General features: G+C 40.4%; 1 protein-coding gene across 1 annotated transcript in view; it reads right to left on the bottom strand.

The window, feature by feature from the left end:
* The window catches only part of HNRNPLL (heterogeneous nuclear ribonucleoprotein L like), a 39840-nt gene extending 20389 nt beyond the window's left edge, over window positions 1–19451 (bottom strand). The window contains exons 1-5 of the mRNA XM_017860411.1: window positions 19266–19451; window positions 18865–19027; window positions 7459–7577; window positions 2486–2723; window positions 739–837 (exon numbers count right to left, since the gene is read on the bottom strand). Of these exons, the coding sequence (XP_017715900.1) occupies window positions 739–837; window positions 2486–2723; window positions 7459–7577; window positions 18865–19027; window positions 19266–19276 (630 nt within the window). The 5' untranslated portion in view covers window positions 19277–19451. The remainder of the gene's footprint in view (window positions 1–738; window positions 838–2485; window positions 2724–7458; window positions 7578–18864; window positions 19028–19265) is intronic.
* Window positions 19452–20237: the final 786 nt, after the last annotated feature.

The raw sequence follows: 20237 nt of genomic DNA, 5'->3' as shown, positions 1-20237 counted from the left end.
ATGACAAATTTAACATAAAGAAGTTCTTACATAAAACACTACCATTTTAAAGGTTCAATAAAAAAAGGTAAGATTTTACTGACTCTAAAGTTTTGGTACTTCCAAACTATTTTATTTTATTTTATTTATTTATTTATTTTTTTTGAGACGGAGTCTTGCTCTGTCGCCCAGGCTGGAGTGCAGTGGCCAGATCTCAGCTCACTGCAAGCTCCGCCCCCCGGGTTTACGCCATTCTCCTGCCTCAGCCTCCCGAGTAGCTGGGACTACAGGCGCCTGCCACCTCGCCCGGCTAGTTTTTTGTATTTTTTAGTAGAGACGGGGTTTCACCATATTAGCCAGGATGGTCTCGATCTCCTGACCTCGTGATCCGCCCGTCTCGGCCTCCCAAAGTGCTGGGATTACAGGCTTGAGCCACCGCGCCCGGCCTTCCAAACTATTTTAAAGAGAGAGTCAGAAAAGTTCACTTGGGATAAATTCCAAAATAGTACAAGTGTACGTATCTTCAAATAGTGTTATTTAACAGCTTAAAGAGGAAGCACTAGATTGCTTTCTGGTAGCAAGTCATTCTTATAAATAGTAAAATTCCCTATGAGTACTGGTTTCATTTTTTAAATCTAAGTCACGTAGATTTTTGTGAGAGGAGAAAGTAAACTTTCTTTCTTTCTAGAAAGAAAGTCTAGAAATGCTTAAGCCAGAAAAAATAAGATCCACATGAATTACACATCAATAAAAATTTACAAATAAAGGATATTCAACCATTGCTTGTATCCCATTTCTTTTGAATATAACAATACGCTGCACTTTGCCAACAGGGTTGCAGACAGTATATAAAACATCCTATGAAGGAAAAGAACAAGATTTCTTCACACTTTACATTTGGAAAACATTAATGCTATACTTCGTTTTACCTAAAAACCATCAACTGTCAAGATGTCATTTCTACTGATTATTAATAAAATTAGATTTTTAAATTATTACTTTTTTTTTTGAGACAGGGTCTCACACTGTTGCCCAGGCTAGAGTGCAGTGGCATGATCACAGTTCCCTACAGCCCTGACTTCCCAGGCTGAAACGATCCTCCCACCTCAGCGTCCCGAGTAGCTTGAGACTTCAAGGCATGCACCACCACACAAGGTTAATTTTTCATTTTTCATAGAGACAGAGTCTCACTATGTTGCCCAGGCTGCCTCAAACTCCTGAGCTCAAGGAATCCTACTACCTCAGTCTCCCAAAATACTAGGATTACAGGCATGAACCACCATACTGGCCTAAAATTATTACACTTTAATAAATCTTAAGTTATTTCTTTACCTACACAATACACCCACATTAAAGAAGTTCCAATGGAACATTTGGAAAGCACTGTCACCTATTTCATCTCCTAAATGAATCCTCAATTGTTACTTTAATAGGTGACTAAAATAACTTCTGATGATATAAAATAAACCGGAACTATAATCAATGAGTATTTTTTCCAAATGTGACTCTGAAATGTTTAATATTATAATCACTTGCATTATAGTAATAAATATGTATTAAGAGCTAATATTGGAACAACTCTGGTACTCATTTTTCAAGGGATAATGGCCATAAAGAAAAGACCCAAGGAAGACCAAACAGATGTCACTAAACAAGACGCCTGAGTCATCTAAGATTCTAAATACCTACTTAGGAGTAATTATTCAACTACCACGAAATTTCTTGAGCACCTATAATTTACAGTTGCATTGTTACACACCAGAGATATAACAAAAACCAGAGTACCTACACTGTATTACTTATATGTTTTCCCAACACTGAATATTATAAATATATTAATACTATATATTTATAAGTCTATATTTAAGATACAAAATGTCTAAGTAAATCTAAAGAATATCTTATGCTTTAAGTTTATGTCCCAATATCATATGCCCAGACTACATATGATACCAACTGAAGTTTCCCTTACTATGATGTTCTTCTATTCATTACAAAAATCAAGTGTCTGTGTTACTAGCTTATCACTAGTAACACTTTTCAAAAGAGTAAAGAAGCAGGGAATTTAAAGTAAATCAAAGACAGATTTTTAACAAGCTATTGCAAAATAGTTCAAAATGATATGTGCATCTTACCGTAACATGGGATTCTGTCATTACCTAGTAGATGTTCTTATACATATGCTGGCATATGTGTGACAGAGATTTTTTGAACCATTTCAAACAAGTCTCTCTATAATTCCTTATTATCAAAACCAACACTGGTACTGATTATACATTAAAAATTTCAATGTGCCTATTTAATTATGACAACTGTGCTTATCTTTTTAACTATAGTGCTCAGCATTTTTTCTTTGTTCATTAAACTTGATAGTCAAGATTAATTTTCAAAATTAAAAAAGCTATTTTCTAGTATCTAGATGGTAATGGAAAAACTACAGATCAGTCACTCTGGACACAAATTGCAAAATCACTTTTAATTTCATTTGTCATACTGAAACACATACCACTGTAATTGGATAAAGCGGATTCTGAATTGAGAGCAGAAGAACTTTGTTGCCTCCTGATGGATCATCAGTATTTCCTGGCCTAGTGATCCTTTTGCTTGTAGAATAGTTGAAAAAAGCCTGTTGACCAGCAATGTACACGGGTTCATCTGCAGCAAATGTCACACATTCTTTGGCACTATCTATGTTTTCAAATTCCACTAGAGCCTGTCGTTTAAATGGCATCATCATCACATAGCTGAAAAGGGAGATAAGGAGGAAACACAAAAACACAGGAATTTCCATTAACATTATTTGTTCTCAATTAGGTAAAAGCAGACTTTAATAAAAATGTGTCAAATCCCACAGATTAGTACTCTTCACCACCTGTGTTCAATGGAAGTCAACTTTTTTTTTTTTTTTTTTTTTTTTTTGAGATAGAGTCTCTCTCTGTCACCCAGGCTGGAATGCAGTGGCGCGATCTGGGCTCACTGCAAGCTCCGCCTCCCAGGTTCACAACATTCTATTGCCTCAGCCTCCTTAGTAGCTGGGACTACAGATGCCCGCCACCATGCCCAGCTAATTTTTTATATTTTCAGTAGAGATAGGGTTTCACTGTGTTAGCAAGGATGGTCTCGATCTCCTGACCTCATGATCCGCCCACCTCAGCCTCCCAAAGTGCTGAGATTACAGGCATAAGGTAAATCAACTCTTAAATCATCCAAAGAATTGTGGTACACCAGGTAGATGTACACATATGAAAGCTTATCTCCCAGTGATTAAGTTTATCTACCTCATGATCTCCTCAAAAACAATTACCTGTTATTAGTTACTAACAAGACAACCCAGTTTATTCTTTGGGGTGCTACTCCGAAGCAGTATTAGAAAATTTCAGACACAGAAACCAACGGAGACTAAACTCAACAGAAGGTTGGCAGAGAGAATCCCTACTTAACAGCAGAAACTACTAACCTCTCTTGAATTTTCTTGAATAAACATCCACACTAACAGCTAAGAACTGACTTTACTTTTAAAACAGATATAAATGGAAGCAACTATAGACTGACCAAAGTTTCAAAGTTCATACAAATAATCCCCTCCGAAACATTTTTACTATTAACCATCCATGAAAAATATTCATTAGAATATGGCAATCATGATTGTCTATGAGCAGGAAGGTAAGATGTTTACTTTTCATAGTATACTCTTTACTAGAGAGACAAAGCAGCCAAAAAACCCCAAAATACAACACATTAAGTAATTCTTTTTGGAGGAGATACATTTTACAACAGGAAATGAAGAATAAAGAAGTAAAGGAAGGGTGAAAGGCAGACACAGCACATGGATCACAATGGGGGAAACATGTCCTCTATTCACAGGAACGAGAACCTTAAAAATGCTTTAAAATACAATTAAGTGGTTTTAGTAATAGCAGAAGGCCAAAGAAATGTCGGGTCCAGTACTCAGTGACATCACTGTTTCTCAATCAGGCATCCAGGACCTACTGCTACACTGTGGAAACTGACAAATGGTACGGTATTAATAAGAAACAGATCACCTTACAGCCTGGCAAATTATTATTATAATAAATGTCAGCCTCTTCATTGATAAAACTTGGAGAATTGTCACGATTAGAGTTACTACATACAAACTGCCAAGCAGATTGCCTTGCACATTGTACACCCTCAATAAAAGGTAACTATTACTGTATTATTTTTTTTTTAATCTTTCCTCATTCATCTTTATGTCCTCAGAAGCTAGAAACAGAGGCTGGCACATATTTGTTAATCTAGGGGGCTTGTTAGTTTTCCCCAACCATATCATTCAAACTTGAAGTACAAAAACAAGGTGTTGGATTTAAATATTTACCAACTAAAAGTGCAAGATATACATCCCAGGAGACATTCCTTTTAGAAACACAGACGCTTCACTGAAGTTCTAAAGTCTTGCACATGGAAAACAGAAAACCCTGGTATCAGGTCTATGCTAAAGAAATTCAAGAAGAAAAAATCGTCTTTCACGAAACAAAAAAGTTGGTTATTAATATCTAAATGTATTACTAAATTTATGTCATTATGCTAATAATGCCATATGAAAACAGAAAATTATAAAGGTACTGATATGGTTTGGCTCTGTGTCCCCATCCAAACCTCGTATTGAATTGTCATCACCAGTGTAGGAGGTGGGGCCTAGTGGGAGGTGACTGGATCATGGGGGTGGTTTCTAATAGCTTAGCACTATCCCCCAGTGCTGTATCCTGACACAAGATCTGGTTGTTTGACAGTGTGTGACACCTCCTCCTTTGTGTGCGCACTCTCTCTCCCTCTCTCTTTTTTTCTCTCTCTCTCCTGCTGGCTATATAAAGACGTGCCTACTTCCCCTTCACCTTTTGCCATGATTCTAAGTTTTCTGAGGCCACTCCAGAAGCAGAAGACTGTATATCCTGCAGAACCATGAGCCGATTAAATGTCTTTTCTTTATAAATTACCCACTCTGAAGTACATCTTTATAGCAGTATAGCAATGTAACAACAGACTAATACAGGTACAGAAGTAAATTATTTATTGGCCTGTTAGAGACTTAGAATATATTTTAAATATTCTTTTGATTGTAATTCATACAGTATAGAAAAATAACAAAAGTTAACAAATACAAGCAATTTGATCCTGACACAACACAACCATTCTTAGTATCTTGTTATATTTTCTTCTGAGCTTCTTTCCTATGCATCTAGTTTCTAGATATAAGCATACTATATATTGAACTTGGCAATTCACCATTTTAATATAAACAGTTTCTATACTGTTTATAATCCCACACCTTCCATTAAATAAAGGGAAAGTTCCCAAATTGTAACATTTTGAAGCAAAATTTCTACTGGAGTCTGTTCAGGGTTCTTTCAGCCTTAATAGCAGCCACCTCTTATGCAAGTTCATTTCATACAACTGAAACTCCTATTATACTTATTTATGCCAATTAAGCTCTTAATTACACACTAATTTGTTCCAATTATTTCACAGACTTTTCTAAACACATAACTACCAATCTTGAGGGCAAATGACGCAAATTAACTGAATGACATTCACATACAGAAGACTTTAGCGGAGACTAAGTATCAAACAACCTAGAGTCTAAAATTGCAAAGGCCACCCAGGAGTAATTCAAATTACTAACTTAAAATAGTTATTTCTTTAATCCCTAACCTTCAGGTCATGGTACTAATTAACATCAAAATAGTTACTGCTTCCCAAAGTTTCCATTTGTATTTGCTCATTAACTTGTTTTCTGACATCTGCCTAAGAAAATAAATTTTAAAGCCCTAAATATACAAGAATAGAAGAAAAATAAACCACAGACACCCACCTCTTTATAATTCCACAGAACAACGTGCCACTTACATAATCATTAGAAGGTCCTTACAGAGACTAGGGTTAGTCTACTGCCAACAGCAAGACTAAAGGTCTAAGGAGTCTGTCTACTTAATATGTAACTCTCCACACAGATTTAATTCCAATATCCACTCCAAATGACTGAGAATTGATATAATCAACTTAGTGATACACTTTCAACATACAAACTTTACTATGCCCACATGGATTCTCAATTTGTACGTCCAAGGTTAATGTGTGTTTGCCAAGTCATTTACTTCTCAATGAGGTCACCCAAGAAAATAAAATTATACCATGATGGAAGGTATCACCTAATACTACTATTCCTTTGAAGAAATAATCCATTTCTGCTGGATATACTCTGCTGGATATCTCTGATCACTACCTCACTATCTATGCATTATCCTCTCAATACTCAAAAACTTAACCATGAATTTTTATAAAATTGAAGCAGTAAGCGTTAAGTATCTGAGAAAATACATTGAAATTTCTCTTCTATTTATATACTTCAACTTAATCTGTGTCTTCGGTAGCTATAATAAAAGCTCTAAACATATTCATCAAGAAAAAAATAATAAAATCAACTCTAGATTATCTATACTAAGAAAAGAACAACAGCCGGGCATACTCCAAAATAATTTAGAATTTTTGAGTGTCTATTTTTGGCAGCAGATTCACTTTTCTAATTACATTTTCACTTAAGTTAATATTATTAAGCATACACCAGGTGTGGGAAGAGACAGGGGGAACCTGTGTGAATACAACGCACAAAAGGAAGACAAACTAGGATAAAATATTGCTCACGATTTGCATTAAGAACTCAGAGCCTATAATCCCAGCACTTTTGGAGGCTGAGGTGGGAGGACAGCTTGAGTCCATGACAGCAGCTGGGGCAATGTTAAGAGACCCCCATCTCCACAAAATTTTTTTTTAAATTACCCAGGCATAGTGGCATGTGTCTGTAGCACTAGCCATTAGGGAGGATAAAATGGGAGGATAACTGGGCTCAGGGGGTGGAGGCTCCAGTGAGCCATCAATGTGCCACTACACTCCAGCTTGGGCAACAGAGACCCTGTCTCAAAAAATAAAAAGAACTCATAGTAGTATGCACATAAACAAAAGAACTTACAGAAATATGCACCTAAACAAATAATGTCTACCCTTAATCTACTTACTTTTAGTTGCCAATTCCTAAATATTCCAAAATGAAGAAGAAAAAAATCAATATTTAAGCATCACTACTCGAAACTCTGAAGATGAAGCGTGTAATCAACTCACTGGTTTAAAGAGTGTTTGAACAGGACTCATGTACTCATTTGAAAATCAGATGAAAAGTGCACATAATTTCTTTATACAACTTTGCTGGGGAGTGAGAAGTGATCATAGATAGCTCCACAAAAATACATCCATGCATCACCCAGGAAGGTTAAAAATAGCAGGCTTAAAACGTTCCAAAGAAATACAGTCATAGGCAAACAATAGATCCTACTTTGTTTATATATACAAACAATATTTACTATGCTAAACATCAAGGCTTGTAACAAGCAAGTAAGGATTATTCTACCACACTGTTTTCAATCTACATGAAGTCCCTATCGTCCTTACCATATTGTCCCAAATTTTTCCAGCGCTTCCACAAGGTCTGCTTCCACCACAGATTCACAGAGTCCTCGAACATGGACGACGGGTGAAACAGAAACTTTATGATGACTTCCACCTGCCTCCTAGCAAGAGAAAATAATTTATAGTTAAAAATTTTTAAGTCTAAGGCTGAACGCGGTGGCTCACGCCTATAATCCCTGCACTTTGGGAGGTCGAGGTGGGCGGATCACTTGATGTCAGGGGTTCAAGACCAGCCTGGCCAACATGGTGAAACCCCATCTCTACTAAAAATACAAAACTTAGCCAGGAGTGGTGGCACAGGCCTGTAGTCCCAGCTACCGTGGAGGCTGAGGCAGAAGAATGGCTTCAATCCGGGAGCTGGAGTTTGCAGTGAGCCGAGATCGTGCCACTGCACTCCAGCCTGGGTGACAAAGTGAGACTCCGTCTTAAAAAAAAAAAAAAAAAAATTTTAAGTCTAACTTGAATTGCATCTTTTAGTAAATTCAAATCTGCTTAAAAGTAAACATTTTCCCAGAACTCTGGGAGGCTGAGGCGGGCGGATCACAAGGTCAGGAGATTGACCCCATCCTGGCTAACACGGTGAAACCCCATCTCTACTAAAAATGCAAAAAATTAGCCAGGCGTGGCGGCGGGCGCCTGTAGTCCCAGCTACTTGGGAGGCTGAGGCAGGAGAATGGTGTGAACCCGGGAGGCGGAGCTTGCAGTGAGCCAAGATCATACCACTGCACTCCAGCCTGGGCGACTGAGCGAGACTCCGCCTCAAAAAAAAAAAGTAAAAAAAGTAAACATTTTTTAAATCCCAAACCAAATTGCAATTCACAAGTTAGCAAAAGGATATGAGAATAAAATAATCAGTTGTTTGTTTTAAAATTTTATTATCTAAAAGGGAGCATTCTATCTCAGTAAGAAGTACAAAGATGTTATTTAATAACATTTCAACTTCAAGAAAATCTCAGAAAGAAAATTTAGCAGATACATAGGGCATGCTACAACTGGAAGCATATTTGATACTCATTATTTCAGTCTTACCTCCATAAAATCAAAATCTCAACTAGTCCAAATGAACAAAAGTTCCAATTAAGTTTTCCTCAACATGAAGATAATATACTTATCTTTCCTGTAATGTAGATTTGTATCATCTTTTGTTCTTGTTTAATTCGTTATCCAGTCCCACTATAACTTGAAGATACTCACTTAGCAGCATTAATTAATTAAACACATGACAACTTAAATTTATACAAGGGTACCATCTTTGCAAGGCAGGGGGATGAACAAGAACTACTCAAAAATGCAAGCTCTCCTGGGCATCTACGGAATATTGTGTATCTTCAAGTACACAGGGCAGGATGTTTCAAAATGTAAGAATATGGTCTTAAAGTTTATTTTTAAACGTAGTATCTGTAAAAATTACTTTGAAAATGCAAATAGCTTTCATTTACTTGAATTCAAGTTCCATTAAGACAAAGATCTGTATTTACAAATGCCATCAGGCACTTCTCTTGCATCATAACTTCAGAAATGACTTCCACCATGTACATCCTTGTCTATACAAAAAAATTTTTAAGTTTTTTTCTCCTATAACCAGACTAATCTGAAAGCACTATTTTGCCATTAAAATTTAACAATTGTTTTAAGAAAATTAAATCTCATTAAGGCTATTTTAAATGACTCACCGATTTTTCTTCATTATAAAGACTGTTAGGAAAATACAACAAATGGAGTGCCCTGCCAGTAAAAATTTATGTCACAGCTGAAAGAAAGGAACTGATTTAAATATATGAAGTAACCAGAGAACTACTCAGGCTACTGTCAAATCCAAAAAATAAACTCAGTTCTTTGCCAATACTAATTCAATTCTTGGAATTTATTTGAATTGCTTATGCCCCATCTTTCCTATGGTTAAACAGATAACCCATACATGCCAATAAGTTTGAAATGAATCATTCTGACTATACCCTAAGTAAATCAACACTTTCTGGTTGGGTGCGGTGGCTGACGCCTGTAATCCCAGCACTTTGGGAGGCCAAGGTAGGTAGATCACGAGGTCAGGAGATCGAGACCATCATGGCTAACATGGTAAAACTCGTCTCTACTAAAAATACAAAAAAATTAGCCGGGCGTGGTTGTGGGCGCCTGTAGTCCCAGCTACTCAGAAGGCTGAGGCAGGAGAATGGTGTGAACCTAGGAGGCGGAGCTTGCAGTGAGCCGAGATCACACCACTGACAGAGATTCCGTCTCAAAAAAAAAAAAAAATCAACACTTTCTTAAGCAACATTAACAATGAACAATCAAATGTGCGTATCATCATTACATTCTTAAATATAACTGGAAATGAATAAAGCAGGAAGAGTTCTAAATAATACCTACCTGCCAAACAGAGCATGTATTTAAAGTATAACAAGTTTTACTCTCAAAATAATTAGACAATAATAATCTGCAAGATATAATTAAGAGAATCATTTCAGTCCATTCTTAGAAATCAGGTGACAAAGGTAAATTAAAAGGGCAACAGAAAACTGTATTGGCCTGGACTCTTCAAAAAGTTAGTATCAAAAAACAGTGGACGGAAGATTCCATATGGAGACTAAGAGACACAGCAATCAAATGCTGGGCCAGGCATGGTGGCTCACGCCTGTAATCCCAGCACTTTGGGAGGCTGAGGCGGGTGGACCACAAAGTCAGGAGTTCCAGACCAGCCTGGCCAAGACGGTGAAACCCCGTCTCTGGCATGGTGGAGGACACCTGTAATTCCAGCTACTCGGGAGGCTGAGGCAGAGAACTGCTTAATCCCAGGAGGCGGAGGTTGCAGTGAGCCGAGATTGTGCCACTGCCCTCCAGCCTAGGTGACAGAGTGAGATTCTGTCTCAAAAAAAAAGAACCAAATGATGGCCGGGCGCGGTGGCTCGCGCCTGTAATCCCAGCACTACGGGAGGCTGAGCCGGATGGATACGAGGTCAGGAGTTCGAGACCACCCTGGCTAACACAGTGAAACCCCATCTCTACTAAAAATACAAAAAAATTAGCAGGGTGTGGTGGCAGGCGCCTGTAGTAAGTACCAGCTACTCGGGAGGCTGAGGCAGGAGAATGGCATGAACCCAGGGGGCGGAGCTTGCAGTGAGCCGAGATTGCGCCACTGCACTCCAGCCTGGGCGACAGAGTGAGGCTCTATCTAAAAAAAAAAAAAAAAAAAAAAAAAACAAATGCTGTATGTGAGCCTTTATTATACAATAATTAAAACTACTATCAAACACATACATATTAGGGACAACTAAAGAAATGTGAATACAGACTGGATATTACATTAACATAATAGAATTAATTATCACGTAACAATTAATTATCACGGTCTTTAAGAAAATAGTAATGGTTATGTAAAAGAACATCCTTATTCTTAAGAATGTTGCGGTATTTAGACATGAAATGTCATCATGTTTGAAATTTACTTTCAAAGAGTTCAGGGGGAAAAAGTATGTATATAAATATAGATATGCAGATGTAGAGATAAAACCCCACACAGCAAAAAGTTAAAAACTGCTGAATCTAAGTGAAGGGTATATGTAAGTTGAACATTTTATATAATAAAAAGTTGCAGAATTATTTTATAATATTTAAAGCCTACAAAAAGGTATGAAGAACTTTATTAAACATACCCATGGCCAGGCACAGTGGCTCACACCTGTAATCCCAGCACTTTGGGAGGCCCAACACAGGCAGATCACCTGAGGTCAGGAGTTTGAGATCAGCCTGGCCAACATGGTGAAACCCCATCTCTACTAAAAATACAAAAATGAGCTGGGAGTGGTGGTGCACGTCTGTAGCTACTCGGGAAGCTGAGGCAGGAGAATTACTTAAACCCAGGAGGCAAAGTTTGCAGTGAACCGAGATCACACCATTCCACTCCAGCCTGGGCAACAGAGCCTCTGTCTCAAAAAAAAAAAAAATACCCACGAACCCACCATCCAATTTAATAAATAAAACATTGGCCAGGTGCAGTCGCTCACGCCTGCAATCCTAGCACTCTGGGAGGCAGAGGTGAGCTCAGCAGTTCGAGGCTCAGGAGTTCGAGACTAGCCTGGGCAACATGGCAAAACCCCGTCTCTAGCAAAAACACAAAAAATTAGCTGGGCGTGGTGGGGTACGCCTGTAGTCCCAGCTACTCAAGAGGCTAAGGTGGAAGGACTGCTTGAACCCAGGAGGTGGAGGTTGCAGTGAGCCAAGATCGTGCCCCTCTAGCCTGGGTGACGAGCAAGACCCTGTCTTAAAAAGAAAAAAAAAAAAAAACCGTAAATTGATCGCATCTCCTCTATCCCCTTCCTTTCCCATTATAGGTAACCACTATCATGAGTATAGTGCTAAAAAATATAACTATTTTCAAATATGGTCTTCTTTTTTTTTTTTTTTTGAGAACGGAGTCGCTCTGTGCCCGGCGCTGGAGGCAGTGGCCGGATCTCAGCTCACGCAAGCTCCGCTCCCGGGTTTTACGCCTTCTCCCTGCCTCAGCCTCCGAGTAGCTGGGACTACAGCGCCCGCCACCCTCGCCGGCTACAGTTTTTGTATTTTTTAGTGACGACGGGTTTCCCGTTGTTACCAGGATGGTCTCGATCTCTGACCTCGTGATGCCCGTCTTCCGGCCTCCAAAGTGCTGGGATTTACGGCTTGAGCACCGGCCCGGCCAAATGGTCTTAAAAGATGGATTTAACAATTGATTTTTAGATCTCTTCAAAAAAACTCATTTTATATTTATTATTAATTATATCTAAGTAGAATAACTGAACCACAGTCATCACTTAAACTGGAATTGGCTGGCGAGTGGCTCAAGCCCTGTAATCCCAGCATTTTGGGAGGCCAAGGAGCGCGGAACACCTGAGGGTCAGGAGTTTAAGACCGCCTGGCCAACACTGGTGAAACCCCATCCTACTAAAAATAATAAAAATTAGCAGGGTTGGTGGCAGGCCCTGTAGTCCAGTGACTTGGGAGGTGAGGCAGGAGATGGCATGAACCCGGGGGCAGAGGCTTGCAGTGAGACATTGCGCCAATGCACTCCAGCCCTGGGCGACAGAGGCGAGATTTCCATCTTCAAAAAAAAAAAAACAAAAGTGGCATGTTAATATACTCAGTATGGTAATTAGGGGAAGATATGATTGTCTCAACCTCAAGGCAGAAAACATACCCCTCACCCCCCTTGTATTTCCCTTATTCCCACTCAATGAATCTGCCATTCATAAGTTTATCTACCTTGATACTTGTATTTTTAAAATAGGTCCCCTTTTCTTTAACACACAATTTTCTCATTCCTTCTGTAGTGTTTTATTTTAAAAAAACAAAAAAAAAACCTATGGTTGTTTCCAAATATAAAACTAATATATCAAAGAGATCTTTTCAAACTATCTGTCTACCATCCTCTCCTGAGCTTCGTTTTCCCCTTTTCCCCCAAAATACTCGTACTCTTCTTAAATCACTTCTTTTCTTTACCTGTACTATATACTGGTGACAAGAAATCTGGTGTCATTTGTAAAGTCTTTTCTTTTCTTTTTTTTTTTTTGAGACGGAATCTCGCTCTGTCACCCAGGCTGCAATGCGGTGGGGTGAGGTCTCACTGCAACCTCTGCCTCCCAGGTTCAAGCAGTTCTCCTGCCTCAGCCTCCCAACTAGCTGGGACCACAAGCATGCACCACCACACCCGGCTAATTTTTGTGGTTTTAACAGAGACAGGGTTTCACCATTTTGGCCAAGCTGGTCTTGAACTCCTGGCCTCCAGTGATCCACCCGCCTCAGCCTCCCAAAGTGTTGGGATTACAGCTGTGAGCCACCGCGTCCAGCCTGTAGAGATTATTTTACCTACTCTAACCTCTTTTAAGTATCATACTATGAAGCTGATTCCTAAACTAGTGAATAAATCAGTCTTGTTTTTACTACCCATCAATATATTAATATTGTGGTCACATCTTCTCCAGCTTAAGGAGTCCTTTTTTAATCCTTCCTCATACAGGAGCCCAAGCTATTTCCATTTCAGATGTTTAGTTACCTAGGCTCTCACGTTTCTATATCTATTGCTTACCAGACTACAAACAATATCCCAGCTGCATATCCAGAAAAAGAAGGTATGCCTGCAACATATATTCACTTTACAAACTTGCATAATCTCTTCTTTAGGTCAATTGGGTTAAGTATAATAGTGGCATTATTTGGTCTCTACTACAGGCTCTAGACCTGTCTACTTAGAGACATTTCAAATTCTCAGCCCTTCAAAGGCCATTTCAGGAACAAACTCTTAATAATACAATTTTTTTTTTCACTACTCCCTCTTCACAGAAATACTAACGTTAAATGCTAATTTTTACTACTGAAGATTAAGGACTAAACTCTACTGAAGAGAAGAAAAGCTCAGTACAGTATAAAAAAGGTTCAATAAACATTAGTTAGCACACCCTACCTCATCTACATTTCCCTCTTCTACATAATCTTTCAATTACCAATATTTGTAATGATTTATTAAGTCACACCTAAGTTTACTCTTCAGGCGAAATATCCTCCAGGTTCTTCTGTCACTGCTTTTATGATGCAATTTGTAGTGCCTTCTCCATTCCGGGTAAGCTTTGTCTGGATATATTAAAATTTATCAATGTAGTCCCAAGAATGGGTACAGTATTTCCAGACATAAAACCATCATCTATCTTACTCTGGACACTTCATATAGATCAAGGGACAAAGTTTTAATGGGCAGCTGTAAATATCATTTTAACCCACACAATGTTTAATCACATTTTTTCCTTACTAAATTAAATAATTACGTCTCCTGGTCTTTTCCTCTTTGTAAAGAAGCACATCTACAATATGGGGAAACTAACTTTCCTATCCTAAGTTTTCGGTACATTTGATCACATAACAGAGCAAAGATGTAAAATCATGGCCATATGAGTGAAGTAACTTTTAAAAAATAAACTTTTTTTGTTGTTCATATAATAGAAATCATTTGGTTTTGCCTACTCAGAATTCCTTACCCCTTCTGCTTAAAATAAAACATGCGAAAAAAACCCAATAAAACAACTCCATATTATTATTATACATAGGTATTTTCAATCACATGGTCATGCCTCCTCAACCTCAAAGGTGGCCTGGTGATTAATTAGATAGGGGAAGAGGGGAAGATAAAAATGCTTGATAAGAAGGGATAAATACAGGCTGGGAAAGACAGGATGCTCTTTAGCCGCTAGCTATAAGAACGTCAGCTTAGCTTTACCACTACACAAGAGAAAAGGAGAACTGAAACATGGAAAGAGAATCAAGTCCCTATGACATCATCTAAATCCCTGAATCCAGCCATTCCTAAAACCAGTGTCACAATTTGGCTTTCCCAGTTACACAGGCCAATAAATCTTCTACCCCACTCCCTTTCTGTTTTCCTTAAGCTCATCTGAGTTGTTGCTGTAAGTCCTGAAAGTTGGATTCAATTTCATAGAGGCAAAAAATGCAATACATGATGTAGAACCACAGATTTTTAGATATCTAATATTTTTTCACTATCATAGCCCCATCACCTGATATATGGTAGAAGCTCAATTATCATGTTTTAAATGAGGTTAGCGATCACTGAGTTCCAGGAAGGTTAAGTGAAAAAGCTTGTTAACAGAGCCAAGACACTCGCCTTGATTGTGCTACTGGCTCTATGAACAGCTCTTTTCACCATAACGTAATAACATGAAGAAACAGTCTAAAACCAAAAGATGGTAAAACCTTCTACTTTTCATTTCTTTCCCCAAACTAGGCCTAAAAATCCTCATTCTACTAGAACAGCTTATCTGGAGGAGACACAAGACACTACTGCTATGCAAGCTTCAGGCTCTGGCACTTACCTCTGGGGCACACATCCTTTAACTATTTTATTTCCAGGAAGTAGTTACTACACAGTCTTCTAAAATTCTCCTGTGGGAGCTAAGTGACCTCATCCCATCTCCCAACCCATATGCATCTAATAGATCACAGTAATATTGCTATCATCTGTAATATACATTGTGCAAGTATAACAGAATAGTGTATCTTGAATTAAAACTGGAATTTCTTTGTTTCGAAATCCTAGGAGCTACAATTTTATCTTGGCATTTTGCCATCTTTCACGTCTATTTATTAAAAGTTGAGAAACGAATTTTCACTTCATCAGCAAACAAACCACCTAATATCTGATTTGCCTATTTATTCACTAGCAGAAAAAAGAAAAACTTTAAAATCGCCAAAATAAATTAGCACTCCATCCCAATTCCTCAAGTGGTTTTGCCAAGTGAAGCCTTAATATTTCCAAGTGAAGCCTTAATATTTTCAAGTCAAGCTGCCTTCTTAAAAGTAAGAAGATACAGAAACTTACTATTAATACGATCTTGAAGGTCATGCCTATTAAATTTAAGAACACTACTCCACAAGAGAAAAATAACTGTATAATATGTGGCAGGAACCTCTATAATGAAGCTTTATTCAACAATGCAGCTCAGTGAATGTGAAAAACCCTAGGAGTTTTTTGCTGTATTAAAAAAAGGTATCAGAAGACATAAATCTGAAGGGTGTTTTATTTCTCATATCTAAAGTACTAACTCTTCTCTCATTTCTCTTTATACCTTCAACATAATGATCACTCACAATTATCCATTAATTTTAAGTTAAGAGCCTTTGTAGAACCACTATGTTTTTCTTAAATACTCATTTTCCTCTTTAAATCTAGTTAATATATTATGAAAGCATTCAAGGTTAATCATAAAAAAACCAAACAATGTAAATCTTCAAAGGCTTACTTTGCACTTTACAAACTTCCAACTAGAGTTGAAAAGAATGCCATCATTGTACCTAATCTGCATTTACTTTAACAGTCTGACCATAAAGGTATTTCTTCTCTCGGCTGAAGGACCACTGAAGTTGTGCAAAACCCTTTTCAGTTACAATGAATTACCAAATCTCCGAACGAAGCACAAGACAGTAAACTTCTATCTGGGGAATGCCTATCCTAATAATAGAATTTTATTATGTATAGGTTTCCATAGTTGCCACGATTTCAAAACAGTACCAAAAAATTACATGAAAAATATTTAACAACAAGATAAACAAGGCTTCATTAGATTTCATAGTACAATAATGGTTTCACTGTTAAATGAAAACAATTCACCCTTTCCTAAGAAACATATCAGCAGTAAGATAAACAAAACATTAAAAGTTATACCTCAAGCTGCTTATATCAGTTCCCGCCTGGGAAACTTAAAAGCAGCATTAGCATTACGTTAATCACTTAACTATAGCTTCGGGTAAAAAAGGTAGGTGTTTCAACCTTCATGTTTTACAGACTAAGAGAACTCAGAGTAGTAAACTGACTTTCTCAGACTCACATTAATTGTATGCTAAGGCCAGGTGCTGTGGCTCACGGCTGTAATCCCAGCACTTTGGGAGGCCAAGTCAGGTGGATCTCTGAGCCTAGGAGTTAAGAGACTAGCTTTGGCAACATGGTGAAACCCCTTATCTACAAAACACAGAAAGAAAAAAAAAAAATTGGCCCGGCGTGGTGATGCGGGCTTGCAGTCCCAGCAACCCGGGAGGCTGAGGTAGGAGGATTGCTTGAGCCAGGGAGATCAAGGCTGCAGTGAGCCGTGATCATGCGCCACTGCACTCCACTCCAGCTCCGGGCCATAGAGAGAGAACCTCTCAAAAAAAAAAAAAAAAAAAAAAAAAAAAAAAAAAAAAAATGTATGCTAAGACTAGACTCTCGACCATCCCCAAACCCTACTCAGTGCCATTTCCACCGCTCCATACACTTCGCTTTGGATACGTTAATTATGTTTTTTCTTCCCAATATCCAAAATAATACTACTGATTTAATGCTTTATCTGTTTTCAAAACAAATTTTATAAACTGATTTAAGTATTTTCCAAAATGCTTGAAGACATTTCATGATGCTACACAAAAACTCAAGCAAGATTCCTAGCAACGAGGTACACTGAACAAATACATCTAAATGTCAGTTATATTCCTGTTACCAATTTCCACAAGAGTTGGCTTTGAACTGAAACTTCCTAAGAAAAAATGCATTTCCTTCATTCACACTTCCAAGTTACATTTTGAATATTTCAAACAGCTAGGCACAAAAATCTAAAGTAATAGCTAACACCGTAAGACTGAGAGAAAAAAGTTCCTTTTTTAAATGTGTTGCAAAGTTTGCCCTCACACCCTGGTAACTGGAAACTGTAACGCTGGGGACTATTGACCAGCCTTTTTTTTTTTTTATTTAAAATTCAAACGGCTATAAAGGTCTTCTAATGTGCGTCTTGTTTTAAAAGTTAAGGTAAAATCCTTTTAACCTAATAGCAGGATATACGTGTAAAATTTCGTAATTCTGCTAAAGTTTGCAGAATTAATCACAATTCACATGAGTTAAATGTTTAAAAAACATCTAAGTCATTAAAACAGCTTAAGTGCACCAAAAAAGGGCAATAACGCTTGCTCCGCTTTGTTTCCTTAAAGTCTTCATCCAACTGAAGCTAACTACTTGCTGTGGACAAAATGATCACATTCCTTCTGCCTCCCGCTAACATTTCTGGTTAAGAGAAAGACAAGGCTCTGGGAATTTGCGTTTAATGCAGCCCTTAGCTCAGTTCATCCTTTCATGGGGCAAATCTGGAATAAATTACCAATGAAAATCTTTAGTAATTTTATGATTTGTTTTACTTGAAGGTAGGGGTGTACCAACAGCTGCCAACACTTCTGTTAAATTGTAACCGAAGAGGTAAAAAGTGCACTGAGCAATCATCACAAAACTGGGTAGAGCAAAGGATACACGCCATGCTTATAGAGTTTAATTTTAAAATTTTTAAAATGAAAGCTTCAAAGGAACTAGCATGTGAACGCCAAGGCATAATCTTGTTATTTAATTACGGCTCTCCATAGATGCGAGGCGGAGAGCCCCCGGTGGAACCGACGCAAACATGCCGGGATGGTGACCAGCGCGCGGATGCTGCGGGCAGAGGGGCTGAAGGGAACCGGTGGTCCCGACGCTGGCCCCGAGCCCGAGGAGTTACACTAACAAAGAGCTCTCCGAGCCGCGAAACCCCCCCAGAGCGGAAGCGACGCCTCCCCGCCGCCGCCGCGCCGCGACCCTCCCCAAGTTCAGGGCCCGGCAGTGGACTCGCTGTGGGGCCTGCGGCCAAGACAGGGCCGGCTTCGCAGTCGGGATGCGGGAAACAGGTAGAGGCCAGAATACAAGCCCCAAAGAGAAGAGTGGGCGCTTCGCCAACCGGGTCGGCGCAGCGGAAAAGGCTAATGAAGCGAGCGGGAGGCCCCGCACCGAGGCCCCGCCAACCAGCCCTGCTTCCCGGGGAGCAGCCAGGCACAGCGGACAGGGGGGCCGCGCTTTGTTACCGGCTGGGAGAAGCTCCGGCCGCCGCCTCCGCCATCGCCCCCGCCCCGAGGCGTCGCTTCCCGGCGGTTCTCGCCTTCCTCGGCCGAGTAGTCGATCTCCCCCTCCTCGGTCTTGAGACGTTTGGCCTGGCTCTCGTACTCCCGGTCCTCCTCGTACGTCTCCCTGGGGGAGGAAGAAGAGGAGGACATGGCGGCGGCCGGAGGGACCGGCGGGCAGAAGGGTGGGGGTGGCGGTGGGGCGCGCGCCTCGGATGCCGCCGGCAGCGCCTCTTCTGCGAGGGTCTCCGCGGCCCGGCCGTCCGCGAGGACTGCGCGGCCAGGAGACGGGCGGCTGAGAAGCGCGGCGGACTGAGGGGGGCGCCCCGGGAGGAGGCTCCGGAGCGGCCGCTCCCCTCAATTACCGAGCCAACATCCAGCCTCTCCCTCCTCCTCAGCCTCCGCTCCCTGCCCGGAGGAGCGAATCTAAGGATCGGGACGCGACCGTGGCTTCCGGTCTTCCCTCCTCCCCTAAGCCGCTCCCAGCCGCGCAGGCCGAGCCTCCGCCCCCGCCTTCGCGGCCGTCGCTCAGGATCGAATCCAGCCGCAGCCTGCGGGAAGCGCCCCCCCCCCCGCCCGGGTCCTGCTCCCTATTGGCAGGGGCGGGAAAGTCGACCGGGTTTTCCATTGGCTCTGAGGGCCGTTCGTCAAAAGCCGCCCGCGGCTCGGCGTCGCCTCCCTCCCCGCGCCTTCTAAACTCGCTGCTGTCCTGAGAGGCCCGGCGCGCAACGTCCGCCGCGCGCCGCCTGGGAGCCGTTGCGACCCCGCGACCGTTGGCGTTGTGCGGCTCCTACCCGAGGCTAGGCGTGGAGTGAACACGGACGAGCGACGAGAAGTGCAGGGAGGCCAGGGCTGCGGGTGTTAACCGCCCTACCGCTAATTTAAATGCTTTGTATCACCTCTTCAAAAGAGAACGGGGAAGAAAGCCTCTAAAATTCCTGCAGACGTACCCCCCGAAGAGTCCCAAAATTGCAGGCGATGAAGGGAGAAAACGGCTTGGAGCTATGAAAGTGGTGTTTCCACTGTTTTGTGTTCAAAATCTGGTAGAAGTGGGCGGACTCTTCCGCCCCTAGCTGGGTGTTGGAGAACAGCTGTCAGCGTCGACTGAAGGCTGCGAGGCGCGCGTCGTCAGGAGGCGCTGCACGCGGGCGCGCGTAGGTCTGAACCGTTACAACTCGTTTGTAACCTGCGCCCTTTACTGACAATGTAAGGGACTTGCCTGTCCCTGTGAGTCCCTGCTCCAGTTAAATATGTTTTAATCCTTCCATATAAAATCTCATCCTCCATCCCAATTCTTTCTCTTCCGGACAGTGTTGTATTTCACTTGACCATTTATT

Source organism: Rhinopithecus bieti, unplaced genomic scaffold (genome assembly GCF_001698545.2).
Source record: "Rhinopithecus bieti isolate Rb0 unplaced genomic scaffold, ASM169854v2 scaffold_52032, whole genome shotgun sequence".
Classification (NCBI taxonomy): domain Eukaryota; kingdom Metazoa; phylum Chordata; class Mammalia; order Primates; family Cercopithecidae; genus Rhinopithecus; species Rhinopithecus bieti.
Note: the sequence above shows the minus strand (reverse complement) of the source record. Positions and strands in the feature narration are given on the sequence as shown.